At 36.2% G+C, this 18,648-nt stretch overlaps 1 protein-coding gene across 1 annotated transcript in view; it reads right to left on the reverse strand.

Moving 5' to 3' along the window:
• Positions 1-770: 770 nt before the first annotated feature.
• The window catches only part of antxr2a (ANTXR cell adhesion molecule 2a), a 58,248-nt gene continuing 40,370 nt past the window's right edge, over positions 771-18,648 (reverse strand). The window contains exon 17 of the mRNA XM_077231344.1: positions 771-3,891. Coding sequence (XP_077087459.1) covers positions 3,853-3,891 — 39 coding nt within the window. The 3' untranslated portion in view covers positions 771-3,852. The remainder of the gene's footprint in view (positions 3,892-18,648) is intronic.

Here is an 18,648-nt window from a genome sequence, read left to right on the forward strand (position 1 = left end):
GTAAATACAGCGGCAGGTAAATACACTTGCGTGATTGTCATGTGGACCGGCTCTTTCGGTTACCTAGGTAACTTAATATCACTCCGCCGCTGCTGTAGACTGTGCTGATAAATACAGGGAACAAAGTATAACTATTACAATGCGATGAAAGGGTAGTTTGATTTCTAAGATTATTCTCTCAACAAACATTTACATCGATAGTCTGGCGTTATAATTTATTTGCTTTTGGTGTTCTGTGGAGTGCGTAAAACAGTTTTTAATGGCAGGCTAGCAGATACCATTGACTCACGCTAGCCTAGCACCGGCGAACTATGCAACTGGAAGGACTGGATGAAATTTTTGAAAACTGTCTCCACTGATAAATAACACCCAGGCTAACTTGGAAATGAGGTCCGATGTCCAAAGTCCTGAACCACCCCTTTAAGTGTGTAACCTATCACAGCCTAGAATTAGGACAGACCTAAATGAGAGCATGTGTAATGAACCAAACTAAGTAAACTGTGTATTCAGAATAATGTTAGCTACAGAAGAGATGTGTATTTAAAAGAGTTCAACATATCAAGTCAGTCCGCTAATCGTCAGATAAGACCGATATAAGCAGATGTTTTGGTTTAGAGCAGTTTATCATATGAAAATATGGCTTTTAATAATGTAAGAGTTAAGAGTGTAAGCTGTGCAGAGTCATTTACAGTAATCTGCTTAAGTGTGATGCCTGATGAATCATTAAAGTTCAGCGATACTTACAAGTGCTTAGAATGGACACAGGATCATTTAAAAAAAAACGTGCCATTTATTTGATACAAAATGCAAATACAAAAGATACAAAAAATGTTTGAAACTTCAATAATGGCTGAATAAGGAAAAAGATCATGAGATGTGCTAGATGCTTTTGTGTGTATGGTGTGTATTACTTCAGCGCAAGACAACAACTGCAGAAAAACATGACTAACATTATGAACATAGTCTAATTGTTTATGGTGAATCTGAGAGTCTCCAGCTTTCTGCAATGGATCAAATTATTTTTAGTAGCATTTCATATGGGGAAGAAACAAATCAGCAAGTTAATGTGAATTTTGTAAAAATAAATTATGTAAAATGCAGTGTGTAGAGTTTGCTGCCGATTATGAGGGGAAATTTTCTGCCCACTTCTTTTCCTTGTCTGTTTCTTTTTATTTCTGTACATTTTTCTCAAATTATTTCTGTACACTATTACTGTTTTAAAAGAAGTTTTTAACCAGTTCACTAGTGAAGTTTATATCTGCAGACCCATTGTTTTCAGGGGAAAAAGAATCATGAAATATTACATTGTCAAAAAAAGAAAAAAGAAAAAAGGATCTCAAACAAAAACACAATGATAATTAGCCTTGTGTATGCTAGGGGAAAAAAATAAGTTACTATTGAAATTACATTCATTGGCCGGACTGCAGTGGGACATGAGGCACTATATTCACAAGGGCTGCAAGTCCAATATAAAAAAGAAAAAGAAAGAAAAAAAAAAAACCTGACCTGGTTTTCAGTTCAAATAAAAAAATTATCATTACTAATACATTGTTTCTTTACATTTTAATGTACAAAAAATAGTGCACAGTTGTCATCACTGGGTTGCTTAAAAACATTTTTTAATCCAATTTCTAAAAATGTAAAAAATAATAATAATAAAAAAGATTCACCTAAAACAGGAGCATTTAAAACATAAGTTATTAATAATATTTTTTTTTAAAGCTGGAGCTTAATTCAACATTTAAAACAATAAATCCAATTTGCTACCCAAATACAAAAGGTTTACAACCAGTTTCTCTTTCCACACGCATTAATGGTTTCCAAAACGTATTTAAAAAAAACACACACACAAAGGAACCACAATCAATATGAAAATATAAATATAACAATGTCAAATTCATAAACGATGACGTAAAAATAAAAGGTAAATAAAACCAGCAAAAACAACAAATAAGAGAAAACAAAGCAGAAGCTCTGGTGAGGTGGAAAAATAGCATGTAAGGAGCCGGTAAACATATCAAGCCATGTTGCAACTAGTATGTAAATACCTAACCAAATTTTTACTAAAACTTAATTGACATTCTGTGATCTGTGACATTTAAAAAGAAATAAAAGATGAATTACACTCACCTATATATCTATGAAGTGCATTAGCTAAACTTGTACAGTAAGTGCCACTCTGAGAATGATTCCAAATGTTTCAACTTTTCTATGTTTTTATTTTGCTGTTTCTTTTTTTGGTAGGGGGTGGAGGGGAACAATAATGAACGTCCCTACAATTATGACGATAGAAACAAAGAAATAATTAAACGAGGGCTCTGTTCCCCCAATGCTCCTGCCATCTTGCACACTTGCATGCCCACCGAATGTGAGCGACTGCGCCCCATTCTGTTCCCCCCTCAAACTTGATGGTTGTTGAACTTATTTTTAGTGTCATTTGATAAGCTTCCCTGCTTGCACTGAGACATCCCACTGACCCAGCCACTGGTCATTGTCTATACCACTTCCCGTCAAAGCCGGCACGCTTTGTCAGATTTCGACTCGAATATCCATTTTGCATCTGAAGTAGCGTATCGAAAGTGACTGGATCGTTCGAGCCTTTTTCTTCAGCTGCCGCCCCCTTCCTCCCCCACAGTGTTTCCACTGACACTGACATCATTCACGATCGTCGTCATGACAGCGCGTTAAAGAAATCTAAAATAAATATATATTGCTCGCTTTTCTGTGTGCAAGTGGAGGGGGGAGAGCGATGTGGATAATTTCTGGAAATGAACAATACTTATCCGTCCGTCGCCCCTTTCGGTTTGATCTTCCGAGTATATTGGATGAGGGTGTCATGTTAGCACAGATAAGGAACTCCTTAATTTTACAAAAAAAATTCTAGAGTGATCAGACCTCATACAAAAGATAAAACTCTAAAGTTTCCCGTACATTAATCAAAGTTAGATATTCCTATCCCAAGAGAACTTGAGCACAATTTTTTGGGAGATCGGATGTATGGACAGTTGTATTGATGCTTTATCTGAGGGGCATGTTTCTGAATTGTGACGGTCTATGCATTAGTGAGCACAGAACAGACTGCCAAATAAGTGGGGAGGAAGCACCAACCACCAGAGTTAAATCTGTCCCTCAAAACCTTGCCGGAGAGCTTTGGTCACAGGGTGTCTTGCGGTGCAATAACGCTCTATTAATTTCTCTGTGCTGTCCTCACACTGATAGAAAGGTGTCTTCACAAACTAAAGGGCAAAGTCTTACTGCGTCCAATACCTTAGGGCATTCTGTCTACAATTTGTCATGCGTGTGCACTTCTCAGTGTTAAAATGACAAGATCTCCAGTCAAAGAAGCCCCGCCAGGCATCCGACGATAGTGGGCTTGGAGAGATTTTTGTGAAGAGACATTGCCAAGAGGCAAAGTACTTCTGCACTCCATGAGCCTACTGGGATTAGTTCTACTTCCCAGCCAACGGCAAAGAGCCTCATCTCATTCTGCTTTTTTTTTTTTTTTTTTCTGAAATAGCCTCCGTCTGTGTCCATAAGATTAGTTTTTTTCCTCAGAATGCACAATATGGTCAGAACATGAAAAAGCCTTTGCTGTGCATTAAAGCTAACCAGATCGGCAGCAAAATCAGACACTTTTTTGGGGGGTTAATCTATTTAGTCATCTGCTTGCCATTCAGTAGCTTGAAATATACCAGAATTATAAGTTTTGGAAAGCCAATACGCAAGCATTGAACCAATATACTCTAAAGTGGCCAAAGAAGCTATGTCATCTTGAGGAAATGATGCTTTTTTTCTGTTGTCCCATCTGATATACTTGGAAGTCAAAGTATTTCAGAGACTGGAGACTGTCGTCTATTGATGCTGCATCCGATTGAAATTTATACAGCGTCCCTAGAAGAAAAAGAAAAGGTCAGGAGAAGATTTAATTAATTCATTGACTGATTAATTCATGTATTTTTAGAAATTCATGTATTAGTATTTTTACCTTTATAATAATAACAATAATTGTTAACACATGTTTTGTGTCTATTTCAGACATCATGTCAGGGTTGTAAAATATAATAAAATATATAATATAAAACATAAAATGTGAATATATATATATATATATATATATATAATCTTAATAAAATAACTGGATTCATGAGTGAGATCAGGGAATTGAGAAAGCTGGAACTTGGAAAGTATTCCAATTCATTCTCAGGACCATCTTAAACTACGGAATGAAAAGCTTCTTGTTACCCCCAAAAGATGTATAACACTACGTACAGACATGAATCATCATTTTTCTAAAATGACCCTTATATTACTTTTTCATATATATCTGATTCCCTTAAAAAAATAAAATATTATAAAACATAAATAATACAAAATAATATGTATATGTATATCATATTAAATTATTTAAATAATAACACATTAAGATTGGAAACAAAAATATAAAAATAATTTTCTTAATAAAATTACTGATTCCTTTTTCCTTAAAAATAACAAGTGAATCACACCATGTACCCAGACACAAACAAATCTAAAAACAACAGACTTCAGATTAAAAAGTTATCTTTTTTTACTTTCCAAAAGTATACATATTCAGTATTTCTGTTCAGTGATTAAATTAATCATAACAATGTTTTCACTATAGCACAAAGTGTCAGTGTATCTGCTCTATAGTTTGTTTCAATGGCTGCAATGGCACCAAGAGGGAGCTCTCGCATAGCGTATAACCACCATACACACTCCCACACACACACACACACACACACACACACACACACACACACACACACACACACACACACACACACACACACACACACACACACACACACACACACACACACACACACACACACACACACACACACACACACACACACACACACACAACTATGTGTGGTGCAGGATTTCTCAATGCTCTACTGAACCCAGGCACTTTTATCATTGAGAGTTAATATATTTTCCCCATCATGAATGATTGATAACTAGTGTGTAACAACCAACAATGAAAAACTAACATCACAATCGCCTGCCCTAGTTTCAAGTCGCAATTGGCATTAGATATTGGAAGAAACCCAGCGTCTTCATAGACTAACCACAAATAAAGGGCTTTACGTTGTCCCTGCATTGTAAGCCATGTGAGGCGCACCCTCTGCGATAGATCTCACTCCGTCAACAAATAAGGCACATCAGATGCTGTTTTGGCCACAGCCGATTGTGTGGCTAAGTTTACTGGATTTTGCAGGCTTTGAAGCAGGAAACTCTGAAAAGCTGTCCGCCTCCACCAAAATAGCTGTGAAGGGGCTCTGCTGTAAGATTCGACCAGGTGCAGAGCAATACGGTCATATCCAAACCCACGGTCAGACCCATTTTAACCACATCGCTCCCGGGCAAGAGCACTTGGTTGGACACTATAAGCAATGTCACACTGAGACAGACAAGAGCCCACCTGTGCCATGTGAATAGAAGGACCATGGGCTAGATATTAAGGTGATATTATTGGATAGGGTGTTGTGGGTAAATAAGTATGCTGAAGAGACATTTTTAAGTGTTTTTCTCACTCGAGACATGCAAAATGTCATATTAAAATGTAACATTCCTCTTGTGTTTGATATTTTGATATTGTATAAATAATATTGTTTTATACAAATCACTGTGAGTTTTGGTTTATCTTTACAAAATGATCCTGACTCCAAGATTCAGAGTCTCTGTGTATAGTCTTTGTGCTTAATTGGTCAATATGCAGCTCAATTATCACGAATGATACCATGAAGAGACAAATATCAAACAAGTTCAGCTGAAAGATGTTGAATGCATAAAAGCAGAAATAATTACACCACTCAGTGTTTATTAAAAACTGGAAAGAAACTTGATTGGACTGATCAGAGATTCCTCATGTTTTCATGCCATCTTTAAGAGATCACACAAGGCTCAATTCATCAAGAGCTTCACCTCTGTGACCCCACACATATGCTACACCTATACAGATCAGTCAAACAGAGCCAGCCTGTTGGGGGCAATCATTACCCCTCCATCTCTGCTCTTTGGAGCGCTCTCCGAGCCGCACCATTCTGACGGTGGCCACCAGACTTTACAGAAAGATGTCTGCTGCTCTGATTTGCTGTGTGCTTGGGCACCTGTCCAAAAGAGTCTGCATGTGTTTTTGCATCTCATCTTCTGCTAGCCACTCTCTGGAACAGCTTGATTCCCCCAACCCTGGAACTCCCAGAGGAGACGTCTTGCACTTTCTGTTCTTAGAAAGAGTGAGATCCAGGAATCGAGAAAGGTGGAACTTGGAAAGTAGCCCATGTCCTTCTCAGGACCACCCCATTTCATCCCATATTCCTCCCAAAAGATGTATAATACTATGTACAGACGTGAATCATTGTGGCTGTTTGTCAAAATGGCCTTTTCGTTACTAGTTCACATAGCTGATTCCCTTAAAAGGTAAAAGCAAAATTATATTACAAAAAGAATAAATATGTATAATTTAAATAGTGTACATACATACAGTACCATATATGCATACTTTTAAGCAAGAATGCATTAATCAAAGGTAACACTAAAACTTGCTTAAAAATATATTGCAAATACATGCTGCTCTTTTGTACTTTCTATTCATCAAAGCATCTTGAAAAACACTAAAATATTAAGCAGAACAACAGTTTTTTCCGTTTTGTTGATAAAAAAGAAAAAATAGTTTCTTAAGCAGCAAATCAGAATATCAGAATGATATCTGAAGGATCATGTGACACGGAAGACTGGAGTAAATTACATTTGAGCATTAAATTTAAATACAAAACAAGTTCTTTTAAAATGTAATAATATTTCACAATATTAGTGCATTTTAAAGGGTTTGCAAAAACATTTCTATTTTCTTTTTCAAATATTTTTCTTTCAATTACGCCTTATTTGTAAAAACTACTGTGACATTACACAGATTAAGCTCTGTCTTCTAAACCCTATCCGCATATTGAACATTTTAGAAGATCAAAATGGGACAGGAAGTGCAGCTGCAAACAGGCCTGGGAAATGCCAGAATGTGAGCAATCCTGCACTCTAGAGCTGGCCCCCACTATCTCCACACCCATGGTCCACATACGGCCCACATAGCACCGCCATCTGGTCTGGTGGAGATTCAGAACCAAGCCAAGAGAGCCTAAAATCTAATGCCTGCTGACAACTTGGATAAATTCTCCAGTTATTAAAAAGTGATATAGGCACTGAAACAGTGAATACATTAAAAGCCTCAAGAAAAGGACAGTTACTTCGAGCCATCAGAAAAAAGTGAAGAAGCTCTCATTTTTACGGCTCTGAAACTGTAGCTGTCACGGGTGAATCAAAACGGATCCTCTGACCAGCATTAAATTTTGAAAAAATCATGTCAGCATGAGTCTCATGAGGCTCTGGAGGGCCTAGTAATGCTCTACCCGCAGCTTGCTTTGAAAGTGAGAGTTGACAGCATGATGGTGATCCCTGTAATTTAAGTCCACAGCCACAATGTCTTTTGGAAGCACATAGACACCATAAATTACAAGGGTATAAAATACCCTCTCCTGCTGACACAATATTTACAGCAAGTCCTGCTGGCTCAAATCAAGTCTTCTGGGTGAATAAAGTGGCATATGATCAGCAATCAAGAGCTGATGACTACCGGATTGACCCACGAGACAGAAGGAGAATGATGGTTTTTAATCTCGAGACACCGGTAAAAAACCCAACACTGACATTAGGTGTCATGATGTTTACAAATTGGTCATTACTGGCTCACATTTTTACAAAACATTAGAGGTTTGTCTAAAACATTAGACAAAGTTGACGGTTAAAAAAAAAAAAGCACTTCAAGCCATTAACTTCTAATATCTACCTCAGGTCAGTCCTTACATTTACAGTTCCAGAAAATCATTGCAGGCTTTGAAATCCTTCAAGTCCTGTAGGTTGTGACGTGGAGCTGCGGTTGATCGGACTTCTTGGTTCAGCACATCCTACAGATGCTCAAACTTGGGTCCAGGGCAACACCGTGATCTCATGATCTTCAAACCATTTCTGAAAAATGTATGCAGTGTGGCAGGGCATTACCACCAGGGAACACCATTGTCATGAAGGATTGTACCTGGTCTTCAACAATGTTTAGGTAGGTAGCACCGTAGCACGTGTCAAATTTACCCCCACATAAATAGCCAGACCCAGGGTTTCCCAGCAAGGGTATTGCCCAGAGCATCACACTCTCTTCACCAGCTTGTCGTCATCCCACAGTGCATTCTGGTGCCATCACTTTCCCAGGTAAATGGCACACACGTACATGTGATGCCTTCATTGCTCTTGTGTATCGATGAGCCTTGGATACCCAAACCCCTTTTGCCAGTTTGTGGTTTGTTCCTCCCGGACCACTGTTGGAAAATTCACACCAGGCCTTGCCTTTTCAGAGATACTCTGACCCAGGAGTCTTGCTGTAAATTTGGCCCTCGTCAAAGTTGCTCAGACTTTAATTCCTGCCCATCTCTCCTGCATATTGTTTGTTTACCATTAAATCTACCCATACCTTAATACATTGCCTTGTTAGGAGGTGATCAACGATATTCGCTTAACCTTTGACTGGTCATTATGTTTTGGCTCATCAGTGTATACTGTTGTATATAGTACTGCATATTAAACATGGCTGAATCTAGTTATTTTTACTTATGTTCAGAGTAGGTCTATTTACAGAGCTGGCTCTATACAATAACATTTTAAAGACAAATGTTTGTCGAGTGTTTGCCTTTGTTGTCAGTCGCAAAATGGAACAACATAATAAAAATGCTAGCAGAAATTATTTATTGAAAAAAAAATAAATAGAAAAACTAGGGTGGCTAGAACAATGTTTTTTTGCACCTAATCAGTTGACCCACAGACTACATTACATCCATAGTGTGATACCTAAATAGGTCAGGACTTAGCTATCACTTTTTAGATGTAATTAAATATTGTTGATGGTTCAACCAAAAAAAAAAAAATTGTGTGCCACCCCTTGTGTTGTTGCAAACCTGTATCACTTTCCTTCTTCTGCAGAACACAAAATAATTTTGAGAAATGTCTTAGTGTTTTATTTTTTGTCTGTACAATAGAAGTCACCAAAATGTGTTGGTTTGATCGTCAACATTATTCAATATCTGTTTTGTGTTCCACAAAAGAAAGTAATTCAGGTTTTCAATGACACTTTAAATTTTTTTACAACTATCCCTTTATGTGACACATAGAATCTACATATTTACAGTCATCACCTCATTCACAGATGCAGACAAAATGAAGACACACTACATTACTAGCAGGTGGATTGTATCTTTAATCTAGGGATGGGAAATCGAATGAATCAGTTGTTGACTAATGCATTAGTTCAATAAATTCTGTCATCATTTACCCTAATTTTGTTCCAAACCTGTATGACTTTATTTCTTGTGTAGACCTCCAAAAATATTAAGAATTTTATTAAACAGCATTAGTAAATGATGACAGAACTTTTCTAATGAAGAACACATTTCTGTTAATATAAAAAAAAAATTTCAAATGTGCATCTTTCAAAAACTTGTTCTCGATTCACAAACCTACTTAAATCCAATGTAAATTTGGTACCAATGAAGACTTATTACAAAGGTTGCTGATCGTCTGATATTTGGAGATGACTTGCTCTGAGGAACCAGTGTGTTGGAAGAGCTCAAGTTTACAAAGCTTGGTTTAGCTGCATGGTCACCAGAAAAGTCTTTGCCTGTGAAAGTAGCTTAAGCAAAGCTGCACTACATGTGCAGATGTTTTCTGCTCCCCATCCTGTCTTTCTTTCCCCGGGTTTTTCAGAAAAAGTGCACATCATTGCCAGCTAGCAGCTCTGGGCACCATCCCCTGGTTGTTTGAGGGAAAATGCCAGTCATTTTGGCGGAGCGCACGCGCTCACAGACGGCACAGGCGGGCACAGATGGCACTAATGGACAAGCAGAATCCAACAGAGGGAGCAGGAACGAGCCACCGAGGAGAGCTATTCCAAATAGCAGCAGTGAAAGCCAGGCCCTGATCAGCTTTAGCAAGGTTACCACTGCAGCGTTTCATCATAAAGAATTTAAAGTGATAAAATAATCATAAGGGTGCAGAAATCTGTTTGGCCGGATGCCAGTGGATCAGATGGGAGGAGATTGTTCCTAGTTAAATACATGTTCCAGTGTATAAAACTTGAGACAGCAGGTATATGCTTCAGCTTGCCAGATGACGAGTAGGAATTGCTTGTTGTTAATGTTTTATGCTTCCAAGGTTGCACGCTTAAAATGATGTTCATTTTAGTGATTAATTTACTGTTCATGATCATTTTCAGGCAAGAAAAAAAATGCAACTGAAAAGTCAGCAAAAGTATCCACCCTTCATGTATCCACCCCCCCCCCCCCCTCCCCAATTAAAATCACTTTGGAATTTCATTTAAAAAATAATAAAATATAATATAATTTGGTTATATATTAGAAAATAAAACACTTCCCTCTCTGTGAAAGTTATTTTTCCTCTAACAGTTGTTTTGAAATTGTATGCAGCAAAGTACATGAACATTAGTTTTTTTTAACTGTATATTACAAAAGAGACAGATGCAAATTGTGAGAGCTGTAATGTGCTTGTAGTTCTTGTGTTTAATCACTGAAACCCCTCAAGCCACTTAAAACTCCCCTTTCTCACTTCCATGCTTGTATGCGACTATTTCCCTTCTTCCCCTCCTCAGAGAAATCTCACGACACTGCAAATGAGCATCCAAACAAAGCTGTTGGGCTCATCTGTACTTTTTCATTTCTGGCCTGTCACTGCAGCTTCAACTGGCCTGCAGTCAGGCCCCCAGACATGATAAACATTCAGCTGCACAAAAACCATAAGCTTGCATACAAGCTTACAGTCCAAGAGAAAACAGACTAACTACAATTTAAAAAGTAGGGCTGTTAAAATTAGCATGTTGACGCATGCGATTAAATATGTGTTCAAAAGTGAATATGTTAAAAAGTCTGTTAATTAGTATCTTCAATCTGACACTATGACTTGATTTTTGTTAATCATAAACTCTCTTAGAAACAGCTTACATATAGGGGTGAATTGGGACTATTGCTATTGAGATGACTAGGAAAAAATGTCCCAAGTATCCTGAATTAACCCTACATTTATACAGTATATATAGGCTAAAACTAGATATAGGCTAAAACTACTTCTGTCAACAGAAACGGTGATATTATCAATATTCTGTAAATATACATGTAAAAACAAAGCCTTATTAAAAATGTATTTCTTTATAAACATTTAATCAATATTTTTGTTCAGGTTACGCCTTTAAAAAAAGTTTGGTAACACTCTATAGTAACAGCACGCTATTAATCATTAGTTAAGCATTAGTAAAAAGTTAATTCATCATTTGTAAAGCATTAATAGACATTAATAAGCAGTTTATAAATACAGCTATAAATGCTTTATTCTTGTTTTAAAAGCACATATATAATGTGTTTAATAATTGTATTTTCATCCTTTATTAATGATCAATTTATCATTTCTAAATGAGTATTGCATTATTTACAAACCAGTTATTTAGGAGTTGTCAGTGGTTCATAAGATCACTTAGAAAGTGTGAGCAAATGATTAATAAACTATTTAAATGTATTTCAGACATATAGTAATAGTTAGTGTGTTATTAAATGCTTTATTAACATGTATTTCTACTGTAATTCAGGGTTAATTCAGGTGGTTATAAATCATTAGTGGTCAGTTAACTATTTTTGTGAGCTCATCTGAAGTGAGGACTATTTATGCCTTGTAAAAGATTTACAAAGGAGATTTAAAGGCTCAGTTAAAAATTTTATGTTCTGTATCACTGTGTTGTGTTTGCTTCCTTTTTCTGTTTAGAAGATAAATGAGCCTTTAAATCTCCTTTGTAAATGCTTTAACAAGGCATAAATAGTCCTCACTTTAGATGAGCTCACAAAAATAGTTAACTAACCACTCCTAAAAGCTTAATAACTACCTGAATTTACTACATTAACTTACACTTACATGATCTTATGAACCACTGACAACTAAATAACTGGTTTGTAAATAATGTTATACTTCATTTAGAAATGATAAATTAAAGTATTAAAATACAATTATTAAACACATTATACATATGCTTCTAAATCAAGAATAAAGCATTTATAGCTGTATTTATAAACTGCTTATTAATGTCTATTAATGCTTTATAAATGATGAATTAACTGTTTACTAATGCTTAACTAATGATTAATAGCGTGCAGTTATTATGAAGTTTTACCGTTTGGGTGAGCCTCCCTTTCCCCTTGGACTCCTCTGTGTCCCCTTTCGCTTGCACCAGCGTGGCACAGGCGGGATCACATGCGATCTGGGCCAGAGAGAGATGGGAGGTATGCGACAGGAGTGGAGGTAATTGGAGGGAGCTGTCAGGATGGAGCAGTGTTGCATCCATGTGAGATTCCTGCCATTTGGATAGGACCACACACACGTGCCAGGGCGCCTACCATCCCGTGGGGTGGCATGCATTAAAGCTAGTGATGAGGCTAATGTGTGTGGAATCGCTTTTGGCACCCAGCCCACAAAGGGGTCAATGGGTGACCTGTTAGAGAAACTGCAATGAAAAGGAACGTATACAACAATTTTAAATACTACATTTTAAGGTGTCTTGGGCTGTTACAATCTGGCTAACTGTAAATGCAGCTTTTGTCTTGCCAGTGATAAAAAAAGATGAATGACTATATGTTTATAATAATCATATATCTCTATACACTATTCCTTTGAATAAGGAGAAAACATAACTAACATTTTTAAATACAGCTATTTTAATTCAAATAGCCTTCAGGAATTTTCTGCATTCTGGGTGTTAAGATATGAAATTAAAACAATAATATTAAAATAAAATAAAAGTTTTCATATACAAAAACATTTTTTTTTACACTTAATCATTTACTCAAAAAAGTTTCCAAAGAGTTGAGTCTGCACATATTCTCTTTTATTTTGATTTAAGACCTCATGATGCTTTTACGAGCAAGTTCCCCTCATTATTTAATGCAAAAAATTCAGCTTTAAATTACAGTAGAGAAAAGGTTTATTTATGTGGTGCTATAAAGCACAGGAGTGTAAATACACATCGAATGCACACCCTGCTATATTCAGTAGTAACCCTAGTGATAAACCATCTTGTTGTGTCTACTGGGGAAAATATGCTTATCAAGCCACATGGAAATGTAAGCAGTAAATAACTTGATCATTGCACAGCAACAGTGGAAATCTAACAGCATGAAGCAGCTTCAGGCCACACTACATTACTAAAGAGAGCTGTATGTGTGCATGATTTTTTTCCTTCGACCACAACTGTGAGAACTGGGTTAATGTGACCTGAGTTGGTCAGACAACAACTGGTCAAGAGGAGAACACACACACACGCCAAAACACAACACTAGTACTGTAACAGAAGATAATTTTTCAATTTATACATAATACCTGAATGATTCCAGTGCAAGCACTTATCCAAAGACAAGACAATTGCAGTACAGGTGTAACACAATGATTCAAGCCAATAATCACAATGAATAGCTAGACTTAATCCCATTGCGTCAGCCTCTTGATCACTATTGTTCAGGAGTCCACACAAGACAACCCGTGACCTTTCCTCTAGCGTCTGCCCCAGCCTCCCATGGAGACCAGACACCAGTCACCACGTCACACCTTACATCTACCTCTCTTCAGACATTTTGTTCATCTCCTCATCAGGTTCCATTAACTCACAGCTGCATTTCTATTGCAGATTCTTCAATTTCAATACAGTTTACTGTGATCAGCAGGTGAATGGCCTATAAACACATCTTTTAAAAATGTACCTGGACTAAACTGGCCAGAAAACAACCACTGCAAAATCTCTGATAATACTCACTTACCACTATGCTCAAGATTTTTTTTAAATGTAATTATTTTGAATTCACTATTCAGTGACTATAACAAATTACTTAATTTAGGACCCTATGAATTGTGCACACACAGATTTCCAGCATTAATTACACTGTAATATGTTGAAACCTATTCCATAATTGAATCTGCAGATTCAAGCTAGGCCTGCCAATAGGATATTTTACAAAGGAAATGTTATGGAGTGCTGCGTAGAAACTTATTACATGTTATCTGGATTACATAATCAGATTCTAAAAAAATAAGTACTTGTAATTAGATTATGTTACGTTTTAAAATACTCGTAATCAGACTATTGATCAGACATTTTTATTGATTACATGCTATTCTCACAATGAGAGTTAGTAATTCATAATTTTTAAAGAGATCAATACTTTTAATTAGCAAGGATGCATTAAATTGGATCAAAAGTGACAGTAAAAACAATTATGTAACTAAAAATTCTATTTAAAATAAATGCTGCTCTTTTTAAGTTTCTATTCATCAAAGAATACTATAAAACTTATCACGATTTCAACAAAGATATTAAGCAGAACAAATGTTTTCAATATTATTAATAAAAAGAAATGTTACTTGATAACCAAATCAGCATATTAGAACGATTTCTGAACTTTAGAGCAAGTTATTGACACTTTAGAGCAATACAGAAACATGTACGAATGAGCCAACGGGACATGATTGATGTTAAAAATAGTTAAGATGCAATAGTGAAAACGATAAGCTGAAAAGGGGTTGAAAGGGGTGCTTGCGCTGGCTGACACATACCTGAAGTGCGTAAAGTGCAACCGAAGGGGCAGAAAGAGTCACAGAATGCGATGATTTCAAATCCCGACTTCATTTCTTTTTTGCAAGTATTGCACTTGAATGGTCAAATACACACAGAATAAATTCAAAATTCTTCCTTGGTGAGTATTCGGGTAAACCAGTGTACATTTTTACAACAAATTTTGATTTAGTTTTAGTAATAGTCTTTTAAATGAAATGCCAGCTTGTCATATTTTAGTCATCTGAATTGTTTTAGTTTTAGTCGACGAAATACAATAAGAGTCGACTAGATCTACAGTAGATTTAGTCGACTAAAATATAATGGGTTTAGTTAAATTGTAATGCATTCATTTAGAATTTCTCTAAAATTTCCAAACCCATACTCCCGGAGAAAACATCTATTAACCTGTTAATATGAATGATTTTAAAGTTTAAACATGCAATATAGATACAGATTTAACTACTGTGATAGCTTAAAATTAAATAAAACCACTTTTCCTAAAGTAGAACACAGTCTTCTTTTCAATGAATGATATATGCATTCTTTACAACTATTGCATACAGCAGACATATTTATTTGTATGAATTAAATATAATTAATCCTTATTAACGAGCAGTGAATGCTTTTCTCTTTTTCTTTGGTTGCTTGATCAATATTAAGGACACATTAGGTTTATTACCCACTGTAACTTTAAGACATCGGATCATGTCCAATGATATGCGGATCCAATTGCACTGATGCAGATCCGATACACTCCCAACTGTTTAAGACACAACCAACATAGTTTATGTGAATACGGTACTCTCCAAAACGGACATTTAGACATATTTTTGTGTGTATTTGTCCATTCAGACACGAAAGAGAGCTCAATTCAGTACTCGCGCACTGTATAGGTGTCTATGTGCATGGCTGCACGCTTCGGGTCGGGTGTGTGTGCACAGAAAACTGTACCGCATAGAGCTCGTTTTTGCATCGTCACTCTTATTCAGATCTATTTGTCCACTCTACTCACTCATTTATAGTGAATAAGTTATGGATCTGTTAATTTAATAAGTTAATGAAGTATGGTTAATATCTCACATACATCTCCGACGAAAGGCAATTTTTTTGTGGTCTCATTGTCACTTTGTTAACGTTGTTTGTGATAGAGAGTGATTGCATCTATACACACTTATTTCAATAGCAGATAGCTTATTATAATGGCCATTGGTACTGATCTTATTACTTTCCTGAAAATATGTTTTGAGTTATGATATACCACCCATTGGCATACCGTCGGGCCTGTGGACCTGTGGCCCCGAGGGCTTTGGCCCCTGCTGTGGCAGGCGTCCCTTATTTTTTTGTATTGAAGGTGGCAACCCTAGCTACAAATACAGTATGGGATTAAAATCAGCGAACATCAATAGGCTTAGACTACGTTACCTTGTTTCAGAGAGTTAAGTGTATTAAGTAAATTAAGTGTGTAATGATCCCACACTTTAGACAATTTCTGCCGTTTATTTACATATTTATTCTCCGCCATCGCGCCAACTAAATTCAAAATATATGCTTCCTGAACAGGTCCGTGTGAATAAACGGTCCGTGTGAAACAATCAAATCCCTGCGCCGCGCGTATAGTGCGCGTCATAGGAATTTAACGAGGCTTCGAGGCAGAGTTTTTGCCTCGAGGAATTTTTGTAATCGAGTAACTCGAGGAATCGTTTCAGCCCTAGTGTTTTGCTTAACCTATTTATGTACAAAAAAATTTAACATTACACACAAACCATATAATAGCATTAATAGCAAATAATAGCAAAATAATAGCATTTATCTGAAATAGAAAGCTGTTGTAACATTATACACTACATTTGAAAAAAATGAAAGAAAGTAATAGCCTACTTTAGCAAGGACGCATTAAATTAATCAAAAGTGACATTTATAATGTTACAAATGCTTTTTTTTGTTTCAGATAAATCTCCTTTCTATTCTAAACCTACTTTATATTCATCAAAGAATCCTTACATGTTTTGTAACATTAATAATAATCAGAATCTTGAGCAGCAAATCACATCAGCATATTATTCCCTCAGGAAGATTTCATGTTTTCTTGCGTGGCTGGATGTTGGACTCCTGCTGGATGTCGGACAATTATCTCGTTGTTTGAATTCGCCAAAACTGATTTGCCGAAATCAAAACCCAGACAGTGAAAGGGATTTGCCGTTAGCGCGAGTCCGGTTCGAACCGGGAGCGAACCAGACACCAGAGGATTCTTTTCGCAAATCAAACAATTATTTGTCCCAAAAGAATAATTAATTATCAGGGTTTGTTATTCGTATGGTCAAAAGCACATGAGGGTGGGCTGTGATTGGATGATGACCGGTGTCGTGATCATTCTCAAGTGTCGTGTTGCTGTTGTATCAGTCAGTAGTTAGATCAGCGTAGCAGTCAATAAATGGGACAAGGGAGGTCCCGTACGGGACAAATAAATTAGGCCCAATATACGGGACGTCCCGGCTAATACGGGACAGTTGGCAACCCTACGTTAGAGGGTTGAAAATAATATATCTTTATATAATGATACATGAATATATCATTCAGAAAAGAAAAACAATGCTACTGTAAACATAAGTCAAACAGGTACGCCATCAACTAGTACTGCTGAAGCATCAGTAACCTCTCAAAATTGGTAAACATCAATCTCAGCTATGTGCAGAACTAGATTCCTAACGGCTAGCTGATATGTGGATTTGAATACAGCCTTGACTGGGTAGATCAGCACGTTACAGTACAAATGTTAGCATCTACCACAAACGCAGGACATCAGTTCTGATTGGATCGCTTCCCAAATCGTCACTATCTAACATTTTTGTCTAGTTTTTATTCGTAGCCGAACATGTCAATAGATTTTGGTCATAGTTTTTGTCATTCAAAACTAGTTTTTATTTAGTTATCGTCTCGTTTTCGTCTGTGAAAAAATGTTGTTGACGAAAATAATGACGAAAATTATTCATCAACGAAATGAACACTGGTGAACACAGTCAGTTTTGTCTTTATGTAATTGTCAACAACTGGGAAAAAACAGCTCAGAAGTGTATCAGAGTGTTTGATCTGTGCATTAGGTCTTCAAGTGACAGAAGGCTAATATATCGGCTGCTCTCTTATGCCGCTAATGTTAATCAAACAATAAAAGAAAATGAGATTCCCTCACTGCTCTTAACTAAATAACCCTATAGATTTAAAGGATTTAGAAGGATCAATTGTAAATTTAATTCACTATGTATGGTTTTATTTTCACAATTGATTATTCAATTTCTTTAGTATTTCTTCCTTAAATGCTACTTTTAAGAAGTCTGTACCAGAAAAAAATGAATGCATTGTTTATTTTTATTTTTTTATCTTTTCTATATTGTTTTATACTATAGTTTATAATTAGCATTTTTGTTCTTTTAATTTCAAAGAAAAAAATAAATAACAAAAATAATTGAATTGAGATGTGTTGTCATGAAATAAAATGACTTATACTTTGAAATAGGATTTAATAGGTCTAATTGCTTGGTCTAATGATTATTTTATCAATGTTGCAAACATCTCTTGTTTAAATTAATAAATAAAATCTCCCATGTTCTGTCATCTATTATTCAATTACTTTTCCTGTTGTTTTAGGTTTTTGCCATAGTATTGGTTCTGTAACGTTCAGGGAATCCTCAAAAGACGAAGATCAAGGAAATAAGGTTTATTTTACTAGAACTGAAAAAGCCAACAATACGAAACAGTGTGCTCTATACAAAAACAATAACCGACCTTGAACACTGGTTCAGACAGTGAATGACGATTCGGTGATGACGATGACAGCTTCAGTATTGATATTTATCGTGCTACCGGTTCAGAGATATTTTAGTCGGGTATCGTATCAAAATCATACAAGTATATTAGACTCTTTTTTTAAACAT

Source organism: Siphateles boraxobius, unplaced genomic scaffold, assembly GCF_051911475.1.
Source record: "Siphateles boraxobius isolate OS27281-9 unplaced genomic scaffold, OSU_SipBor_1 16, whole genome shotgun sequence".
Taxonomy (NCBI): Eukaryota; Metazoa; Chordata; class Actinopteri; order Cypriniformes; family Leuciscidae; genus Siphateles; species Siphateles boraxobius.